We start from the raw sequence: 20663 nt of genomic DNA, 5'->3' as shown, positions 1-20663 counted from the left end.
TACAAGTATTTATGAAAACCGTTCCTGAAGAAATATAAATTTGATATTTCGTAAGTTATAAGCAGTAACCTGAATTGATGAGGAAAATTTCTTAATTACATTAAAAGAGGTACATTTTCACGAGAGATTAATTTTTGAGATCAGTGTTTTCTAGATTGGTGCTGAAAAGGCAATAAGGCAAGTGTCTCATTCCGAAACATTTTTGTCCACCATTGGGGATGACAGTGTTCCATGTAAGTGAAAACATCCATAACATATTCAAGAAACACTTTACACGTCTGAAGAATCTATTATATAGCGAAACACTTGTTGCGTTTTTGTGAAACTGTTTAGTGAAAATCTCACAATAAATTGTTTCTTAAATACTCTTTCATATAGTATATTGTTGTCAATTTCAAAACTAATGTTTGTATTACAAACTGAATAGGATTTTTTTATAGTTCAATGTTCACAAAAGTAGTTGTTTCAAAACTATTTTTCCTTTCGTGTAATTCAATGTTTATATGAAAGTAGTTGTTTTGAGAGGGCTTTTTTCTTCCAGTTTGTGTCTGAAAGTTACTTCTTTGCAGGATCTACACATCTTTATAAGAGTTTATTTTGAAATTAATTGTTTTCTTTCTTTTTTTGAAAGTTTTCCACATAATTTTTTGTATAAAGATGAAGAAGTAGAAAAGCAAAAACCTTTCTTTTCCATTTTCTTGATATACACGATATTTTACCAATCAATAGTCGGGTGACAGGCTGATGTAAATTTTCCCAATTTCTTGTTATACTGCTTTTTACAATTACAAACATGAGGTAAAGGAAGTGTAAGAATTTGCAAATGTGAAATTAACTGTTCTTAGATATGAAGTTTTTAGATAAACTCCATAATTCAATTGTTGTATAATGAATTATCTCTGCCCCAAAACATCAAGCCATATGCTAATAAGAATTCAATAACTCCGTTGATAATTCACACGTTTAAACGAATCACTTAAGAAAAAAGTTTTTGATACATTTACCGATAGCTTAGTAGTCAACCTTACTACTAAATTCCATGAATTTTTATGTGACGAGTAAATATGTAACATCAAACGTGACGTTATTTAGACCTGGTACTCTAATATAAAGTTAAAAAAAATATGGTAATCAGGAATTCATCAATAGTATGGTACATAATGTGATAAAAAGCCATCTTACTTATAGAGTGAATTTCAGGTAATCCAATTAAATTTCAGAATGTTTCCCACAAGGAACTGTTCTACGAACTTTTTTATTTAACATATATTTAATTGATTTAACAACTTCGAATGTGGAAAAAATTAACTCATATGCTCATGATATTGTCATTTTCTAGCAAGCAAAGAACCGGTCAATACTTGAAACAATTAGTAATTCAATAAAAGTACACTTTATTGCTGAAAGAAATTTCTTACACCTTTTTGTAAACAGTTTATTCTGAAATGTTTTGCTTTCTTCTTCTCTTTGAAAGATTTCCACTTTTTTTGTATAAAGATGGAGAAGTAGATAGCCCAAAAATTATTCTCTCCTAAAAATATAATGCTTTCCATTCACTCGGTATAATGTTTAGTGCCTTCATAATGTGTGTAATTTGAGTATAATTATTCAGTTATGTTTGATTTACCAAGTGTAATAATTTATTTACTATTAATTAATTGTAAATGGTACTCAGGTTAAGCAGAGCTGTATTAATACTGGACTTTGCCGAGAATTAAAAAATTAAGAAAATATTATTATTTGAGATGATAAATTCACTTATGTTTTTCAAAACCAGAAAACAAATTATCAAGAGATAACTTTGCACAATGAAATGTTTTTTTCTGATTTCCATGAGTTTTTGAAGACTTTTACACTGAAATTGTTTTTTTCAGTATGTTCTGCATGTAAAAGCATTATGAATAAGTTTTTTCATAAATTTTCAAAACTATTGTTTTGAATAAATGACTTCAAAGCAGATTTTACACTGAAATGACTTTTCACCAGTATGGGTTCTTTCATGCGATTTCAAATAGGCACTCTGAAAAAATGACTTCGGGCAGATTATTTTCCAGTATAAGTTCTTTCATGTGTTTTTAAATTACTACTATGAATAAGACTTCCAAACAGATTTTACACTGAAATGGTTTTTCACCAATATGGGTTCTTTCATGCGATTTCAAATCATTGTGACAAAATGACATCAAGCAGACTTTACAGGCAAATGATTTTTTCCAGTATGAGTTCTTTCATGTATTTTCAAACTACTATTATGAATAAAAGACTTGAAGCAGATTTTACATTGAAATGGCTTTTCACCAGTATGTGTTCTTTCATGAGATTTCAAATTAGCACTTTGAAAAAATAACTTCAAGCAGATTTTACATTGAAATGGCTTTTCACCAGTATGGGTTCTTTCATGAGATTTCAAATGAGCACTCTGAAAAAATGACTTCGAGCAGATTTTACACTGAAATGGCTTTTCACCAGTATGGGTTCTTTCATGAGATTTCAAATAAGCATTCTGCAAAAATGACTTCGAGCAGATTTTACACTGAAATGATTTTTTTCCAGTATGAGTTCTTTCATGTCTTTTCAAACTACCACTTTGTGTGAATGACATCAAGCAGATTTTACATTGAAATGGCTTTTCACCAGTATGGGTTCTTTCATGCAATTTCAAATCAGCACACTGAAAAAATGACTTCGAGCAGATTTTACACTGAAATGATTTTTTTCCACTGTGAGTTCTTTCATGTGTTTTCAAACTACCACTATGAGTGAATAACTTCAAGCAGATTTTACACTGAAATGGCTTTTCACCAGTATGGGTTCTTTCGTGAGATTTCAAATGAGCACACTGAAAAAATGACTTCAAGCAGATTTTGCACTGAAATGATTTTTTTCCAGTATGAGTTCTTTCATGTGATTTCAAATTACTATTTTGAATAAATAACTTCAGGCAGATTTTGCACTGAAATGGTTTTTCACCAGTATGAATTCTTTCGTGGGCTTTCAAATTACTTCTTCCAACAAACGACTTTGGACATATTTTACATTGGAATGATTTCTCCTTCGTATGAGTTTTTTCATGTATTTTCAAATGACTTTCCGAAATGAATGATTTCGAGCAGATTTTGCACTGATATGGTTTCAGAATATGATCGTTTGCAGTGCCAAACTCCTCTTGACATAACGCTGACGACTTCATTTCATTGAAGCTATCTTCTATCTTCTCGATGACTGTTTCATCCTCTATTTTAACAAAAACGTTCCCAGAATCTGTGAAAAAATTTCAAATTTCAAATATACAATTATTTGTTTAAAAATAATATTCATATTTCACTTATTTACTGTCGATTTTACCCCCCAAAAAGGAGCAACCTTTTGGGGTTCTACTTTCCAAATAGTTTATAACCACTAAAAAGTTCATGAAACAAAGTTATTGAATGTTCTGTGATGTATCTGAACTGGCCATAAATTTATATAAATAAAAAAAATCAAAATTTTCATGAAATGAAGAAATGTATATTTGAACACAAACTATTTACTGGTCATAAAGATTCCAATATATAATTAAACAAGCTATTTTAATCCAAATCAATCAAACAGAATAATAATAAATCAAAGTATATTTATTCATATTTTTCTTTCTTGAGGTTTCATGAATGAAAAATTCAAAATTTGATTAGAAATTCAAAAATAAATTGTAAAAAATTCAAGAGGAAATTAATTATCACTACTGAGGAGATTTTTTGTAACTGATTATCATGTCACTATTTCGATTGATAGGTAGAAGTGGAATGTCATAAAATGGCATAAAATTAATCCTATGAAAGTCTTTTTCACATACTATAACTAAAGCACACTTTCTTGGTGTGCTTTTAGCTAAACAAGCTAGCATCATCAGGAGATGATTCAAAGTGAACCTTCAACTAAGTTAGAACCTTTTATATTACAATTGGAGGTACCATATATACCAAATCCAGAACTGGACTCACCGAGATGGATCAACAGTTGTACCATCCTCACAGGAATGCATATCAGAGGACGGTACCTTCGTAAATATTCCACCATTTTTCAATATACAAAGTATGTATAACAATGAAAATACTGGGTCATTTCAAAAAAATAAGGTAAATGTTCAAATGTCGCAGGCTAATACATTGAATCAGCGATTTTTTTATGTTGGACACTTGTGTACTAATATAAAATTTGTGTGAAAAATGGAACTAAAGGCTCAAAAACACTTGAAATTTTGACAGTGGCATACGGTGATTGTACTCTGAGTCAGAAAAATGTTTACAAGTGGTATAAGCTTTTCGCAGAAAGCCGAAAACATGTGATTCAGAATAAAATTGAAACCACTTGATCATATTGAATGTGATTGGAAAATACAATATAGGATAAAGAAAACAACTATGAATTTACACAAAATAAATGGGTCATCAATCGAACATGATGATTAAAAAATTACTCAATGCAAAAAAACCTTCATCAAACTACAGTACCTGTGGTGGGTTTTGAATCATGAGCCACATCTTCACCCTGTATATCAAGGAACTTATTGTGAGGGCCTTCACTTATTTCTTCTATACATTTTTCTGATATGGGTTCGTAAACATCAAGGACACTTTCACTTTTTATTTGATCTATAAAACATTTTTTTTCGAGGTTATGGGTAACAATTTCACTACCAAACATATCATATTTTCCAGATTCACCGACCATTTCAGTTTCGCATTTCATGATATTTGTTTCAAAAACTACTTCATCCTCAACAAATTCAAGCTCTCTCTTAATATATATTCTACAATCATCGGTAGCCATTATCTTTGAATACATACGATATCATGTTTTCAACGACGATACGACGAATTCTTTCGTAGGCGTTTTATGGCGCTCATTTTTCAGTGTTGCCAACAGGATGAACTATAAAGTTGCTACACATGAACCATAATTTCGCTACACTGCTTCATATTCCGCTACGCTTGTATAGTTTGACTAGATTCTCTGATACCCACCATAGTAAGTAGTCTCATCCAGTCTATGAAATTGTACCTGTGTTTTTAATTTGTTTACAATTTTTCAGTAAGTTCTGAAGAAGGAAATAAACATTTCCGAAAGCTTGACGTAATACCAAAGATAAATTGATGGATGTAGCCGTTACTACGTGGTAGGAGATCATGATGAAAAGAGAAATGAAAATGTATATATATATATATATATATATATATATATATATATATATATATATATATATATATATATATATATATATATATATATAATTAAACAATTTGTGGACACAACACTCAAAGCTCGATGCAGCCAAGTGTAAAGATGGGAAACACTTGTTTGCCGAAATCAGGAAACAACACAAACGCACGGAGTCAACAACGGGAGCCAACCGCACATTTGTGGTTCCAGTTAGAAGACCTAGAATTCCCAGGCTACATCTAACATGACCACGGAGGCAGCTATAGCTACCTGCGTGACATCCGGGTCCAGGATAAATACAAATAGAGATTTTATCGAGTGTGCATGATATGAATAAAAAATTAAACAATTTGTGGACACAACACTCAAAAAAGGGGGGCAAACCGCGGACACGTGTTTCTGGCTATTGGCCTCATCAGCGCGGTGCAGCCAAGTGTTTAATTTTTATATATATCATGCACACTCGATAAAATCTCTATTTATATATATATATATATATATATATATATATATATATATATATATATATACATATATATATATATATATATATATATACATATATATATACATATATATATATATACATATATATATATATATATATATATATATATATATATATATATATATATATATATACATATATATATATATTCATTTCTCTTTTCATCAGTTGCAAAATGATTATTCCAAAAGTATTTACCAATACTAAGTACACGTTAAGTAATATTGGAGGATTGACTGTCGTTAACCAGAAGGTTTAAAATATGCGCAGAGCAGCCGTATGTAATAATATCAAGATCTAGCCGCTTCTCTAGCAAGAGACACGTTTTCTTTACGTTAGCGGCATTATCTGTAATAACTGCTCGAACTTTGCATTTCAATTCGCCCTCAGACTTCTCAATGCTATCATATGTAATTGACTCAAAATAATCTGAAATATGAGCAGGGCCTGACGTATCAAAAGTTTCCCATAAATAAACTTCACCAGACTTTGTGGTAACTGTAACGCACACTATGAGATCGTTATGGACATTCGACCAACCATCAAAACCTAAGCAAACAACTTCATTTTGTATAAACTCGCAAAATATTTGCTTTTCTTCATCATAAATATTGTCAAGCAAGTTTCCGCTTATATCTCTTCGACTAGGTGGTTTGTAACCAGGTCGAAGTTCTTCTATGAGAAGAATAAACTGTGGATGATAATCAACACGTCTAAATGGCAAATTTGTAGCAAATATATAACGTGCTATTTGCCTGTCTAGAGCCTCCTTTTGGTTTGTACTTGTTTTGTTAAGAAAGGATTCCATAGAACTACTAGTTTTGCGTCTTTTTCGAGCTACGAGTTGAGATGATTGGGGGTTAGAAGAAGTACTTGGTCTGGATATCATTGCATTTCTGTCTTCAATGCCAGCACTATTGTTTCGCTCTGTTGAAACAAATAATGCGGAAGAGGAGAAAGAGAAAGGAGACGCCCCATCAGAAGTCATAGTTTCTTCATTATCTGAAGACAAAAATTAACTTTTTTTTTTACGAAACATACAAGTTCTCAATAGGGCTAAAAAAAGCAAAAAATAAGACATGAAAAAATGTCTCCTAGTTCTCCTTATACTTTTATAAAAATGTCTGCAATAGATTCGCAAATACATAATACACAAAAAGGGGGAGGTACAATAAAATAAAATCAATATTCAACTATGAATTTATGTGGTATTAAAAAATAAAATCAATATTCAACTATGAATGTATGTAGTATTAAAAAATAAAATCTTGGTTTTATTTCTTTTTGTCATGCTTCTGCTATCTTATTTTAAAAATGCAGGAATATCAAAATGTCTCATCGTGATAGCATCACATATCAAATTTTAAATAACTTTGAACTTTGTCAAAATGTGTACCAAGTGAAGGAATAGGCCAAAATAAAAGCGGGATCATACAATTATTCATGTACAAAAATGTAAAAAAATTGATGATGTTAATTTAAGTGGAGGAGCAATTGAGTGATGTTGGCTTAATGCACCTCAACGGTAGCAAAAGCCATTATCATAGAGAGAGAATTGAGTGATGACTTGTAATCATGTGAATTGAACTTCGCCTTTTATCTTTATATAATAAATGAACTGTACCTGATTGATTTGCTTTAAATGTATCAGAAGATAATAAAGACGATATTATTATTATTGAAGTTCCATTTGCTTTAGATTTGTTTACTGCCAGTCTTGAAGCATAGCCCACTGACTAATAATAAAGTTTTTCTTCCTCATTCAGATGAATCGGGCAAATTACGGATATGCAGTTGGTTAGTACCTCTTCCACTAGATGGAGTGACATTTTGTGATGTTCGCTCCAACTTTGGAAGAGGAATGAAATACTCTGAAAGAATTCCGATTTTCAATCCCGTTAGTTAGGGAAGCCACAGATTATGCTGTAGACGACCCCTCCCGATATAGAAGGCCCCGACACTCTGTCGAATGAGACCCTCATGTCCCCCATTAACAGATGAACAACTTTCTCATCCATCCCACCCCAGCCAGGTAGGGGTATCCCGTGAAGGGCGGCACTGATGTCTGCGGACTTCATGCCGCTATACCATCAGTCATGAACCCATTGGTCCTTCTCGAGACCAACAATCAGTCGAAAGGGTAGGGGAGCTGGACTCCAAACCTGAAAGAAATGAAGATGACATTCTGAGCGATTTTCAATTGTGGAATATCATTGACTTTAGGTCGATGATGGTCACTATCTTGCACTGATGAGTGGCTAATAAGCCCGAAACCGATCTGCGAGTGTGCCCGCTCTATAATTGAAGGTAGACTCTTTCAGTTGTATTGCCAATTGCATATGCAGGAAATTTTCTGTGAAGATTCCTGCACTGACGCCTGTCGGATATAAATCAACGCCCTTCGTGGTATTAGCCAGGGGTGTAGTTGTTTTCTGATAGGCATCAGTCCATTAAACCTATTGTGTAGGTATATAGAGGCTGGCTTGAACATTTGAAAATCCATTTGCTTTAGATTTGTTTACTGCCAGTCTTGAAGCATAGCCCACTGACTAATAGAATAGAATAGTTTATTGGCTACGTGATACATTTGAACAAATATTTGTAGCAAGTCAAAACACAAAAATTTATAAATATGACGTCATATACAGGGTGTTCCTTAAACACATGCTAATATTTAAGGAGGTAATTCTTAGACCCATTTAAAAAAAAAACTTCCTATAGACGATGTCCTAAAAGCCTTAACTTTTGAGATACAGGGTGGCAAAGTTTTCAAAAATAATCAGTTTTTTAATAATAACTGAGATAATTTTGTAGACATCTTTGGCATATTTGGTACATATGTTCCATGCCTCAAGGCGCATTTTCTGATGTACACAAGTTTGTATTTTTTCAAACAGTGGCATCCCTACGGGTTTCGCATTAAATATTTTTGGGGAAAAAGTACTACGCCTGGTATTTCTTTGCCCGACGCATGATTTTCACTCAAAAAAATAAAAATCGACAGAAAGCAAATGAAGAAATTAGATCAATTCTAAAATGAATGAGAATCTGATAATTGATTCATAACGCATTACCAATTCCCTAATATTTGAAAACATAATCTGCAAAAAAATTAATTTTTCTCAAAAACGAGTTTTATTTTATTTTGTGACAGTAAGTCTAAACGAATAGCACAAATTTGTTAATTAGTAATAATACCAAAACTGATAGAAAAATTTGCTTCGTCTGTGAACGAAATTTGTGTCTCAAACTGCGGATTTAGTGCAATACTTTGTAGATACCAATGACTGAAGTTCACACGCTGTGAAAAATCTCTGGGGAGTAATGCCTGCACTCTTGAAATATGGTATGGGTATAACAAAAAATCAACCAAAATACGCCAAACAATTTGATGACTAATATCCAGAGTTCTAGCGATCTTCCTCGTACTCGTCTCAGGATGTTCCTCAATTTCTTGCAGCACCGCTTCCTCAATTACAGGAGTTCTTACTACACGAGGTCTACCTTCCCGAGTTCCTTTCTTGAAACTACCAGTTTCCCCAAGTCGACGATGAATATTTGAAAAGGTTCGGCTATCTGGTAAGGCTCGATTAGGATATCTTTCCTGATAAATGCGCCTGGCTTCTGTTGCATTACCATCGGCAAGGCCATATACGTAATGCATTTGCGCCATTTCCGCATTCGTATAATTTACCATATTTACTGATATTCAGAAAAACAGCGGACTACCAAAATAACTTCAATAACACTTCAAAATCAATCAAAACGCGCTGTGACAGTTTTTAACACCAACACCTTACTTTAAACCAACATCAATATTAGCTACTGACGTTTGTACATACAGAGAATTCGTTTTTTATTGCTATGGTGGGTACGCTGTTTTTTCTGCTTTTAATCTTTAAAAGAAATCACATATTGACAAACTCCATATTTCCAAGAGGTGCAGTAAATAAATTCTGCTACACGTCATTTATTCCAGGATAACTAAATTTATGTTTTCAAAAATTATAAAGCGGTCCTGCGTTATAACGTAATTTTAATTGAGAACAGTGCATCTGACAACAAACAAATACCTTCTACATCTAGATCCTCAATTATTTTGCAACAAATCTGATCTCTTAGTTTGCTTTCAGTCGATGCACGATACCGCATCAGACTTTTAAGGAATTTATCCTTAAGTAAAGCGATTTTTAATTTTTTGAGCGAAAACCATGCGTCGGACAAAGAAAACCCAGCAAATCAAATGTGCTCAAAAATGTATGGAGATTTTAAAAATAATTTTTTATTCAAGATAAAGCAGTGGCGTAGTATTTTTTTCGCCAAAAATATACATTTCAAAACTCGTACGTACGCCACTGGCAGAGAAAATTAAGAAAATTGTACATCAGAAAATGCGCCTTGAGGCATGGAACATATGTACCAAATATGCCAAAGATGTCTACAAAATTATCTCAGTTATTATTAAAAAACTGATTATTTTTGAAAACTTTGCTACCCTGTATCTCAAAAGTTAAGGCGTTTAGGACATACGTCCATAGGACGTTTTTTCCTTAAAATGGGTCTAAGAATTACCTCCTCAAATATTAGCATGTGTTTAAGGGACACCCTGTATACAAATAAAACCATAACAATGCTTGTATAACAGAACAGTGAACATAATAATGAGAACAATCAATCAACTAATGTTAAAAATGAGAACAATTGTTACTCACTCAAAGTCACATGAATTATCTATGTTGTATGACATGTATTCATCTGTAGAATAAAAAGAGTGATTCAAAAAAAAATATTTCAGTTTTTGCTTGAAACAGTAGAAACTGAGTTGTTTTATGTGACATGGTAACTTATTATATAATCTCAAATTCAATGAATTATTTTGTGAGGTGCTCAGCCTGAATCTCTCACTTCTTATCAGATTTCCTGATCTTGTAGGATATTCATGTTGTTGTGATTGTAAAATGTATTTTGATTTATTTTTATAACTTTCAATCAATGTTTCATATACAAAAGCATAAATAAGAAAGTTATTATTATTAATAATGTTGATTTAAATACAGTGCAATTCAAGCATTCTTTTCTTACCTTCAATGTCATCATCATTATCATTCTTTCAAAGTGATTCTAATTTCTTGATACCTGACTCTCTACAGTTATCCTACATTTTTTTACACTTAGCTCTTTCACCTTTTCTGCCGCTCATTTTAATACTACAAAGAAATTCCATACTAAATCACGTCTTCCTCCACTTGAATCTAACATCTTCTCTTTTTACAAATTTAATAATCACTACACAAGCATTTAATTTGTAAAATAATTAGTTGGTGCCATAAAAATTACACTGGAATCGCAGATCAACTTGGGAATTCTCTGAGCCGCCTAATCGCCGCTCACAGCGAACGATGCGACGGGGGAACCACCTTGTTGAATAATAAAATATATAGAGACACCTAAAAGTGATCTCCATCAGGACGTTCTTGGATTTTTTTTAATTTTTGTTAGGATAAAAAAAATGAAGAAAAATATAAATTATTCCAGTGTAAAATTCCAGTTGTTTTAATTATTAGAATGATTTGAAATATATTACTTTGAAAATTTAAATATCAAATTTTTATTTGTAGTTTATTGAGCTGTAGTTTTCATTATTAGAATAATATCAACAACATAAAAAAAAGAAACAATAAAAAACCAGGTTTTTTCTTAAAAAAAAACCAGTTGGTTTAATCCTGCCAACCCTAAGTATGAGTTCTTTCATGTGTTTTCAAATTGCTATTACGAATGAAAGACTTCAAGCAGATTTTACACTGAAATGACTTTTCACCAGTATGGGTTCTTTCATGAGATTTCAAATTACCACTTTGAAAAAATGACTTTGAGCAGATTTTACACTGAAATGTTTTTTTTTCAGTATGAGTCCTTTCATGTGTTTTCAAACTATTACTTTGAGTGAATGACTTCAAGCAGATTTTACACTGAAATGGCTTTTCACAAGTATGGATTCTTTCATGAGATTTCAAATTAGTACTCTGAAAAAATGACCTCGAGCAGATTTTACACTGAAATGATTTTTTTCCAGTATGAGTTATTTCATGTATTTTCAAATTACAATTATGAATGAAAGACTTCAAGCAGATTTTACACTGAAATGGCTTTTCACCAGTATGGATTCTTTCATGAGATTTCAAATGAGCACTCTGAAAAAATGACTTCGAGCAGATTTTACACTGAAAAGGTTTTTTTCCAGTATGACTTTCTTCATGTCTTTTCAAACTACTACTTACAGTGAATAACTTCGAGCAGATTTTACACTGAAATGATTTAATTCCAGTATGAGTTCTTTCATGTATTTTCAAATTACTATTTTGAACAAATGATTTGAGGCAGATTTTACACTGAAATGGCTTTTCACCGGTATGGGTTCTTTCATGCGATTTCAAAGTACTATTTTGAATAAATGACTTCAAGCAGATTTTACACTGGAATGGCTTTTCACCAGTATGGGTTCTTTCATGCAATTTCAAATTAGTACTCTGAGAAAACAACTTCGAGCAGATTTTACACTGAAATGATTTAATTCCAGTATGAGTTCCTTCGTGTGATTTTAAATTACTACTTTGAATAAATGACTTGAGACAGATCTTGCACTGAAATGGTTTTTCACCAGTATGAATTTTTTCGTGAGCTTTCAAATTACTTCTTCCAACAAATGACTTTAGACATATTTTACATTGAAATGATTTCTCCCCTGCATAAGTATGTTCATTGGGCCTCTCTGTTGTATGTACCATCTCAAGTTTCACAATATGGTCATTTGCAGTGCCAAACTCCTTTTGACATAACGCTGATGACTTCTTTTCATTGAAGCTCTCTTCTTCCTTCTCGATGACTGTTTCATTCTCTATTTTAACAAAAAAGTTTCCAGAATCTGTGAAAAAATTACAAATTTATACAAAATTATTTGTTTGAAAATAATATTCATATTTCAGTAACCTTTTGGGGTTCTACTTTTGAAATAGTTTGTGAAACAAAGTTATTGAATGTTCTGTAATGTGTCTGGAACTGACCATAACCATAAATAAAGATTCCAATATATAATTAAATAAACTATTTGAATCCAAACCAATTAAACAGAGTAATAATAAATCAACGTATATTTATTCGTAATATTTTTTCTTTCTTGAGGTTTCACGAATGAAAAATTCAAAATTTGATTTGAAATTTAAAAATAAACTGTAAAACAATTCAAGGGGAAATGAATTATCAGTACTGAGGAGAAATGTAATTTATGGCGGTTCTGGCGTTGAATCTTGTCATTATTACGCCTTGGCCAAAGACGAAACGGACTGGTTTAAGTTTGACGATAGTCAAGTCACTAAGTATTCAGGCGATGTATTGAATTTATTGGAGCCTCTGGAGATACGCTACATTTTGTATTATGAAAGACAGAGAGGACATGGGCAGATCAAGATATTGAGATGATATAGTGCTGCAGGTTTTCCTGCAGCTGAAAAAGCGCCAGTTAATTTTTGTCGTTGTTTTATAATTTCATGACTTGTATTATGGAAGTGTTATCCAATCAATAAAAAATGAAAGCCTGAATCTTTCAACTAAGTTAGAATCTTTTATATACAACTGGATGTAGCGTATACATCAAATTCAGAACGGGGTTCAAGGAGACGGAACAACAGTTGTACCCTTCTCACAGGAATGCAGATTAGAGGAAGATACCTTCATGAATATAGAATGAATATTCTACTATTTTTCAATACAAAAAGTATAAATAACAAAGAGAATACGAGGTATGTTCAAAAAATAGGATGAATGTTCAAATTTTGCAGGCTACGTACATTCGATTAGCGATTGTTTTATGTTGGTACACTTGCTTCGAGACAGCTTCAGCCGTTTAGCATGTTTAGTTTGTTGGTGAGAGTCATAAAGATTGTACAGAAACTTTGCGAGGTTTGGCGAACCAATTAATATTTTCGAATGCTGTTTTTCTATATTAGTTGGGAAAGGGATCAAATTTCTTTTGTACACAAACGAATTAGTTTATTGCCAACGTTTCGGACTTCAATAAATCCATCATCAGGGCGCAAACATTAGTTCATCAATGCTAAAAAATGTTAAAAATATATATAACAGACAACAGACATATTTAAAATGTGTCTGTGTAGTTAGTCCTTATTTTCGTTTGTTTTCATAACTATGTTGTCTGTTATATATACTTTAAAAGTTTTTAAACATCGATAAACTGATGTTTGAGCCCTGATGATGGATTTAATTGAGTCCGAAACGTTGACAAAAACTAAGGCTAAATTGTACTTTATGGGATATTCACGGATTTTCGCGATTTTTTCTGGGATGATACTATATAATGGTAGGAATTCAGAACACTTTATTTTTTGTCGGACTCAATTATTTTTCGAGATATAACTTGTCAATGTTTGTATGACTCATATTTTACTTCATTTATTTATTTAGTTATTCATTCAACGGGTAGTCCCAATTACAATTTGTTATAAAAAAATAATTCATAAAATCTTAACTAAATTAAAGATGATAAATTCAATAAATACATAATACAATATAAAACGCAATACAATAATATAGTGATAAAAATCACAGTACAATTTTGTCATGGAGAAGAAAGAAAAAAAAAAGTTTGTGAAATCTTAAACTGAACTATTTTAATTTAAAAAACGATCCGAAAAAGCAATCGCTTGCCTTACTAATCAATGGAATGACACTGGCATGCACAAGTTGTACAAAATTCCTTGGCGTTCATGTAGACAACTGTTTGAAGTGGTCTGACCATATCACAGTTGTTTGTAAAAAAATCAATCAAGGGTATTATGCAATCTCAAGAATTAAGAATTGTATGCCTTTACGCGCCATTTTAGATGTATATTACAGTCTGGTCTATAGCCATCTAAGTTATAATGTGATCCTATGGGGAAACAGTGTTGACAAAGATAAAGTTTTCATTGCTCAAAAAAAAGTCGTTAGGAAATTACTAGGCATCCCTTGGAGGGAATCATGCAAGACATTTTTCATTAGTCATCAAATTTTAACCTTTCCCTGCATCTACATCTTTAAAATACTTTTATATGTTCGCGAATGTATAACAGACTGTACTAAGAACTCATTCTATCATAGCTACCCAACTCGATATGCAGAGGAGTTGAGCATTCCTAAACATAAAACTATAAAATTCGAACATTCTCCCAAATATATGGGAATAAAATTATTCAATCGGTTACCAGACCATTTCAAACAGATGAACACTGTAGCATTTAAAAAAGCAGTTAAAACATTGCTTCTTTCTAAGGCCTACTATAGTATTGGCGAATTTCTCTCGGACCATCTCGACTGAATGGGTTCATGCGGCTTTGGCATGACGTATTCAATTTTTATAACTACAATTGTTTTAATTTTTGTTATTCTGACTTATTTGTATAAATTTTTATTGTATTATTTTTATCTACTGATCTACAATTTTATCGTTTGATGTGATTTTTATCTGCTTAATACTGACCTATCCTATACGTTTGTCAACGTCTTTGAGGATGAATAAATATTATTATTATTATTATTATTATTATTATTATAACTAAAGATAATAAATACACAGCACAATAATAATAACATGATATATAGTATAAAAAGAAAGCAATATAATGATGAAATAGTATAGAATATTCAAAGGAAATGTTTCAGGAAATAATGCGACTCAGTTCAATTATGATGGTATTTGTGGAGCTGCTAAAGATATCAACCTGTTGATACATATTTCCATTTCTGAGCATTCGAGTGACAGGAGAGAAAAAACCATAATTTGTGGAGTGGAACGGTATTTCAAATGTTTCGGTACTGGCTCTGGTCTGTCGTTGACATTCAAATTAATTAAAGATAAAATCTCCTCACAATTGATGTTGCCAGTCAAAAGTTTGTTATAAAAACATACATCTGAAATAATTCTTCTATTTTTTAAAGATAATAGATTCATCTGATCTCTAATGTTGTTGTATACATATTCTCCCCTTCTTAGACCCAACTTGTATGCACAGATCCTCAGGAAAGTGTTTTGTACAGCTTCAATTTGGTTTATTTGTATTTCATAATATGGGCAACAAATTATTGAAGCGTACTCCAATAATGATCTAACTAATGAACAATTTAATGACTTGAGAGAGTGTTCAAACTGAATTCCTTACATGATCTATTAATGAAGCCCAAAATCTTGAGTGATTTAGCTATAATATACTCATTATGAGATTTGAAGTTCAATTCACGATCGAACATAATTCCTAAGTCCTTTATCACTGATTTCCTATTAATTGGTATATTATTGATACTGTAGTCATGTAGAGCAGGGTGAATAATTCTGGAAAATGTTTGGCAGAAACACTTGGATATATTCAAATTCATTTGATTCATAACACACCATACATAAAATTGTGACAAATCTTTTTTCAAGACTGAGACATCGTTTGTAGAAGAAATTAATTTGAATATTTTTACGTCATCAGCGAAAATCAGTACCTCACATGTTTTATAATTGTAGCAAGATCATTAATAAATAAATAAATCATTACAAACAGGCGATAAATAGTGTGGTGAAAGTTATTAGATAACAAAAATCAATATTTTACAAAGACAAAATAGATAATTGTAGTGGTGACCCCAAAAAAATGTGGAAAACACTGAAACTTTGCTGTCACCAAAAGAAAGAACAAAATTCACCAAGTTAGAGATTGACAATGAGGAGGAAGTAGATATTAATATGATTCCTGATAAACTCAATACATATTTTGTAGAAAGTATCAATAAATTAGTAGAAGAAATACATATTGAGACACAAGATGAAATAAGGATATAAAACACTGCAAAAGAACATTTGAGTGATTTCTAATTGATTAGTTTTGAGGAGCTACATGATATATTGTTGACAATGAAAAATAAAGGTAGCGATGATGATCTAACAACGGAATTCCTAAAAAAAGTATATCATAATATAAGAGGCCCGTTATTAAACCTTGTCAACTATTCCCTACACACTGGTACATTTCCATCTATGCTGAAAGTAACAACAATAATTCCAGTTCCAAAAGTAAAGAATACAAGTAAAGCCAGTGATATGCGACCAATAAATACTTTGTTGGCAAAAGAAAAACCAATTGAGAAAGTTGTCTATGTACAAATATTAAATTTTTTAAATAGTAATAATATTCTAACTGAAAATCAATCAGGTTTTAGAACTGGGCATAATTGTGAAACAGCGATCCAAAGTGTTTTATTTGACTGGAAAATGTGGATAGATCAAAATATGAATGTAGGAGCAGTTTACTTAGATTTGAAAAGAGCCTTTGAGACAGTGAATAGGAAAAGACTCCTGCTTAAATTGAGAAATTATGGAATATCCGGTACAGTCTATAAATGGTTTGAAGATTACCTAAATAATAGAAGACAAGTAACAAAACTTAATAATGTAACGTCCTGTGAAATTATCAATAACAACGGAGTACCTCAGGACAGTACACTAGGACCGCTCTTATTCCTAATATATATAAATGATATTGTTAATGATGTAGACAAGTGTAAAATTCATCTCTTTGCTGAAGACACACTTGTATATTACTGTGCACATGATGTGGAACATTTGATAGATACAATAAATAGTGAACTACAAAAAATAAGTCAGTGGTGTAGTTATAATGTATTGAAATTAAATGGTAATAAATCAAAATTCATGTTATTTACTAATAAAACGGGATATCATGAACTAGAAAGCAGACATTTAAATATCCATATTGATAATATAGAAATAGAAACCGTAAGTGCGACGAAATATCTTGGAGTCTTAATTGATAGAGGCTTAACATTCAAAGAACACGTACAAGAGGTAATAAAAACTATCTCAAGAAATGTTAGCTTTCTAGGAAGGATTTCGTCAACACTTACAAAATCTACGAAAATTATAATATATAACACACTTATATTACCACATTTTACATTTTGTGCATCGATAATATACACTGCCAATAAAAATGAAATGGATATATTACAAAAACAGCAAAACTGAGCCATGAGGATCATATTAAGAAAACCAAGAGAGACACCAATCAAAGCAATGCTGAAGGAATTGCAATGGATGGCTGACAGATCTCATATATTACTATACAATGATAATGATATATAATGATGAATAATCACCTATCACCAACATACCTGAGTAGGCATATTAAATACAATGAGAATCATCATCACTATAATACAAGATCGCGTAATAACATATATGTAGGAGTTAAAAATAAAAAGTATACTGAGAAATCCATTCACCATGCAGGAATGTTAGCTTTTAATAGTTTTAACAAAATTATTAAAGAATGTAGCACTCTTGCATTATTCAAAAGAAAGTTGAAGAGTCATCTATTGGGTGAATGAACTAGTCTTTATATAATATAAATTTTGACTGTATAAACTTTTTTTTTTGTATTTTATATTTATATTTTGATTGTGTTTTATATTGACTAACAACTGTGATATTTTAAGTAGATGTTGTATATTTATTGTAGTACTCATACTTTGAAATTTTATTCCTGAGTTTAGTTGACTAACACATTGTGGTGTCGTATTTGATTATAGATGTATTGTATTAGCAGTTTCATTGCTAAATAAAGGATTTATATATATAATTGTACATGTATTACTTTGTAATGTATCAAGTGCTACGGAAATGGGTTTCAGTAGTAAAAGTAAATCTTTTGCACTTTTTTTAATTCCTACATTCCCTACTTTAGCCGGTATATCTTTGTCTATCGTCTGCCTATTTTCTTCACAAATTTTAAGCAATGTTGGCCAAGCTTTAATACAAGATTCTAGAATTCCATCGAAACTAAATGGGTACAACAAATTTTAAATTTACAAATTTGCAGTAACATGCAGTTGCAAAATGATTATTCCAAAAGTATTTACCAATACTAAGTACATGTTAAGTAATATTGGAGGATTGACTGTCGTTAGCCAGAAGGTTTAAAATATGCGCAGAGCAGCCGTGTGTAATAATATCAAGATCTAGCCGCTTCTCTAGCAAGAGACACGTTTTCTTTACGTTAGCGGCATTATCTGTAATAACTGCTCGAACTTTGCATTTCAATTCGCCCTCAGACTTCTCAATGCTATCATATGTAATTGACTTAAAATAATCTAAAGTATGAGCATGGCCTGACGTATCAAAAGTTTCCCATATTTCTCCAAACTTTGTGGTAACTGTAACGCACACTATGGGATCGTTATGGACATTCGAACAACCGTTTATTGCTTAATAAAAAAAGGTAAAATATGACACCATACAAACTTTGACAGGCTATATCTCGAAAACTAATTGAGTCTGACAAAAAATAGAAAGTGCTATGAATTCCTACCTTCACGTAAGTAGTATCATCAGAGAAAAAATGGCAAAAATCCATTTCCCCTAAAATAAAATTTTCCCAAAACTAAATTGTTCAACTACGAAAAAATGTTTGATCCCTTTCCCAGCTAATATAAAAAACATCATTTCAATTGTACAGAAACATGTCTACAAGTGGTACAAGCTTTCCACAGGAGGCCGAAAAGATGTGATTCTGAAGATTTTGTCAATTGAGAAGGAATGAAAAGTATCAACTGTTAGAGGAAACAAAAACACAAAAATTACGGGGATATTCATTCCAGTATGGATATTACAGCAACAAAAACTCAGCAATAAAACTGAAACCAACTGAACATATTGAATGCTATTGGAAAATTACTGAATATTTAAAAAAAACCTTCTTTAGACTACAGTACCTGCGGGTGAAGCAAAATATGGGTTTTGAATTCTGAGTCATATCTTCAACCTGAATATCACGGAACTTACTTTGAGGACCTTCACTTATTTCTTCTAAACATTTTTCTGATTTGGGTTCATGGTAAACATCAATGACAGGTTCGCTTTTAATCTGATCCATATCATCTTTTTCTGCGAAGTTATGAGTAATCATTTCACATTTTCCAGATTCACTGACCATTTCCGTTTCACTTATTTCACATTTTATATTTTTTTCAAAAACCTCTTCATCCCCAACAGATTCAAGCTCTCTCTTAATAAATATTCCACAATCCTTAATAGCCATTATCTTTGAATAAAGCGGAATTGTTTCAATGACGAATTATTTAATTCTTTACAACACTTTTTTGAAGAAAAGTATTCTACTTCTTCTTCTTTTCTTGTTTATTTGTGGTCCAGCACAGCCAAAAATACTGTCACGGTTAAAAAGCACCCTTGGATGGATGAACATAAAGATGTTGTTTCCTGCATGTTTTGTTATTCATATACTCAGAGTAATAAAAATATTCATTACTCTGAGATTTATATACATATGCCATATGAATAATAAATCAGTGTCGATATCAAACTCAAATGGAAGGAAAAAAAAAGTTCGAGATTGAGTACAATCTGCCATTAGTATGTTTTACTCCAAATCTGTCATTTTCTGCTCGATCAATATAGCAACTACTGACTTGATAGAAGAATCAACGTTTCAATAAACTGGGACAAAAATATTCCTATTACCAATCCTTCTTCAGATGATTTGATAAGAAACGAATCTAAGAAATACATTCTTAATATAATTCATGTTGCTGCGTAACGGTATCCGAGAATACCCACCACAGAGAAGCGACAAAGACGGCCATTTTGTGTCCCTTTTTCGTAGACGCATGCGTCGATTTGGTTGTCTCCACGTCATTCTCGGGCTTAGTTGTCTCCATTAGTCTGTGAGCACTGAGCAAACATAATAAGGTAGGTAGTTAGTTACAAAAGGTACCTACCTAACTCGGTTTACATTAAAATTATGCTATTTAAGCAAAAGTTTTCAGGAGATAATTAGTTTTGAAGAATCCATCGTGAGAGAAATCAATTACTTTTCAAGTTCTAGGT

General features: G+C 31.7%; 2 protein-coding genes across 3 annotated transcripts; both read right to left on the bottom strand.

Moving 5' to 3' along the window:
• Nucleotides 1–559: 559 nt before the first annotated feature.
• Nucleotides 560–4980, bottom strand: LOC141483228 (uncharacterized). The gene is made up of 2 exons (XM_074177698.1): nt 4491–4980; nt 560–3261 (listed from the first exon to the last, which is right to left on the bottom strand). Exons 1-2 carry the CDS (start codon nt 4822–4824, stop codon nt 2183–2185), a joined length of 1413 nt encoding a protein of 470 aa, XP_074033799.1. The 5' UTR covers nt 4825–4980; the 3' UTR covers nt 560–2182.
• Nucleotides 4981–6891: 1911 nt separating this feature from the next.
• On the bottom strand, nt 6892–19957 carry LOC141483226 (uncharacterized). Of its 2 annotated transcripts, none has more exons than XM_074177696.1 (2): nt 19602–19953; nt 6892–12629 (listed from the first exon to the last, which is right to left on the bottom strand). In XM_074177696.1, the coding sequence occupies exons 1-2, from the start codon at nt 19855–19857 to the stop codon at nt 11440–11442; spliced, it is 1446 nt and encodes a 481-aa protein (XP_074033797.1). In that variant the 5' UTR covers nt 19858–19953; the 3' UTR covers nt 6892–11439. The 2 variants fall into 2 exon arrangements, with proteins under 2 accessions (XP_074033797.1, XP_074033798.1); XM_074177697.1 differs by having other exon boundaries at nt 12493–12629; nt 19532–19957.
• Between the last annotated feature and the right edge of the window lie 706 nt (nt 19958–20663).

This window comes from Leptinotarsa decemlineata, unplaced genomic scaffold (assembly GCF_025532065.1).
Source record: "Leptinotarsa decemlineata unplaced genomic scaffold, Ldec_3_MD MMD2_tig00003192_RagTag_RagTag, whole genome shotgun sequence".
NCBI lineage: Eukaryota > Metazoa > Arthropoda > Insecta > Coleoptera > Chrysomelidae > Leptinotarsa > Leptinotarsa decemlineata.
Note: the sequence above shows the minus strand (reverse complement) of the source record. Positions and strands in the feature narration are given on the sequence as shown.

Bases quoted from the DNA above. Each gene is read 5' to 3' on its own strand.
- LOC141483228 (XM_074177698.1), bottom strand. From the start codon at position 4,824: ATGTATTCAAAGATAATGGCTACCGATGATTGTAGAATATATATTAAG. The intron at 3,262-4,490 runs GTACTGTAGTTT...ATTTTTTCACAG, and splicing joins TGATTCAAAACCCACCACAG to ATTCTGGGAACGTTTTTGTT.
- LOC141483226 (XM_074177696.1), bottom strand. From the start codon at position 19,857: ATGGCTATTAAGGATTGTGGAATATTTATTAAGAGAGAGCTTGAATCT. The intron at 12,630-19,601 runs GTAAGTTCCGTG...ATTTTTTCACAG, and splicing joins AATAAGTGAAGGTCCTCAAA to ATTCTGGAAACTTTTTTGTT.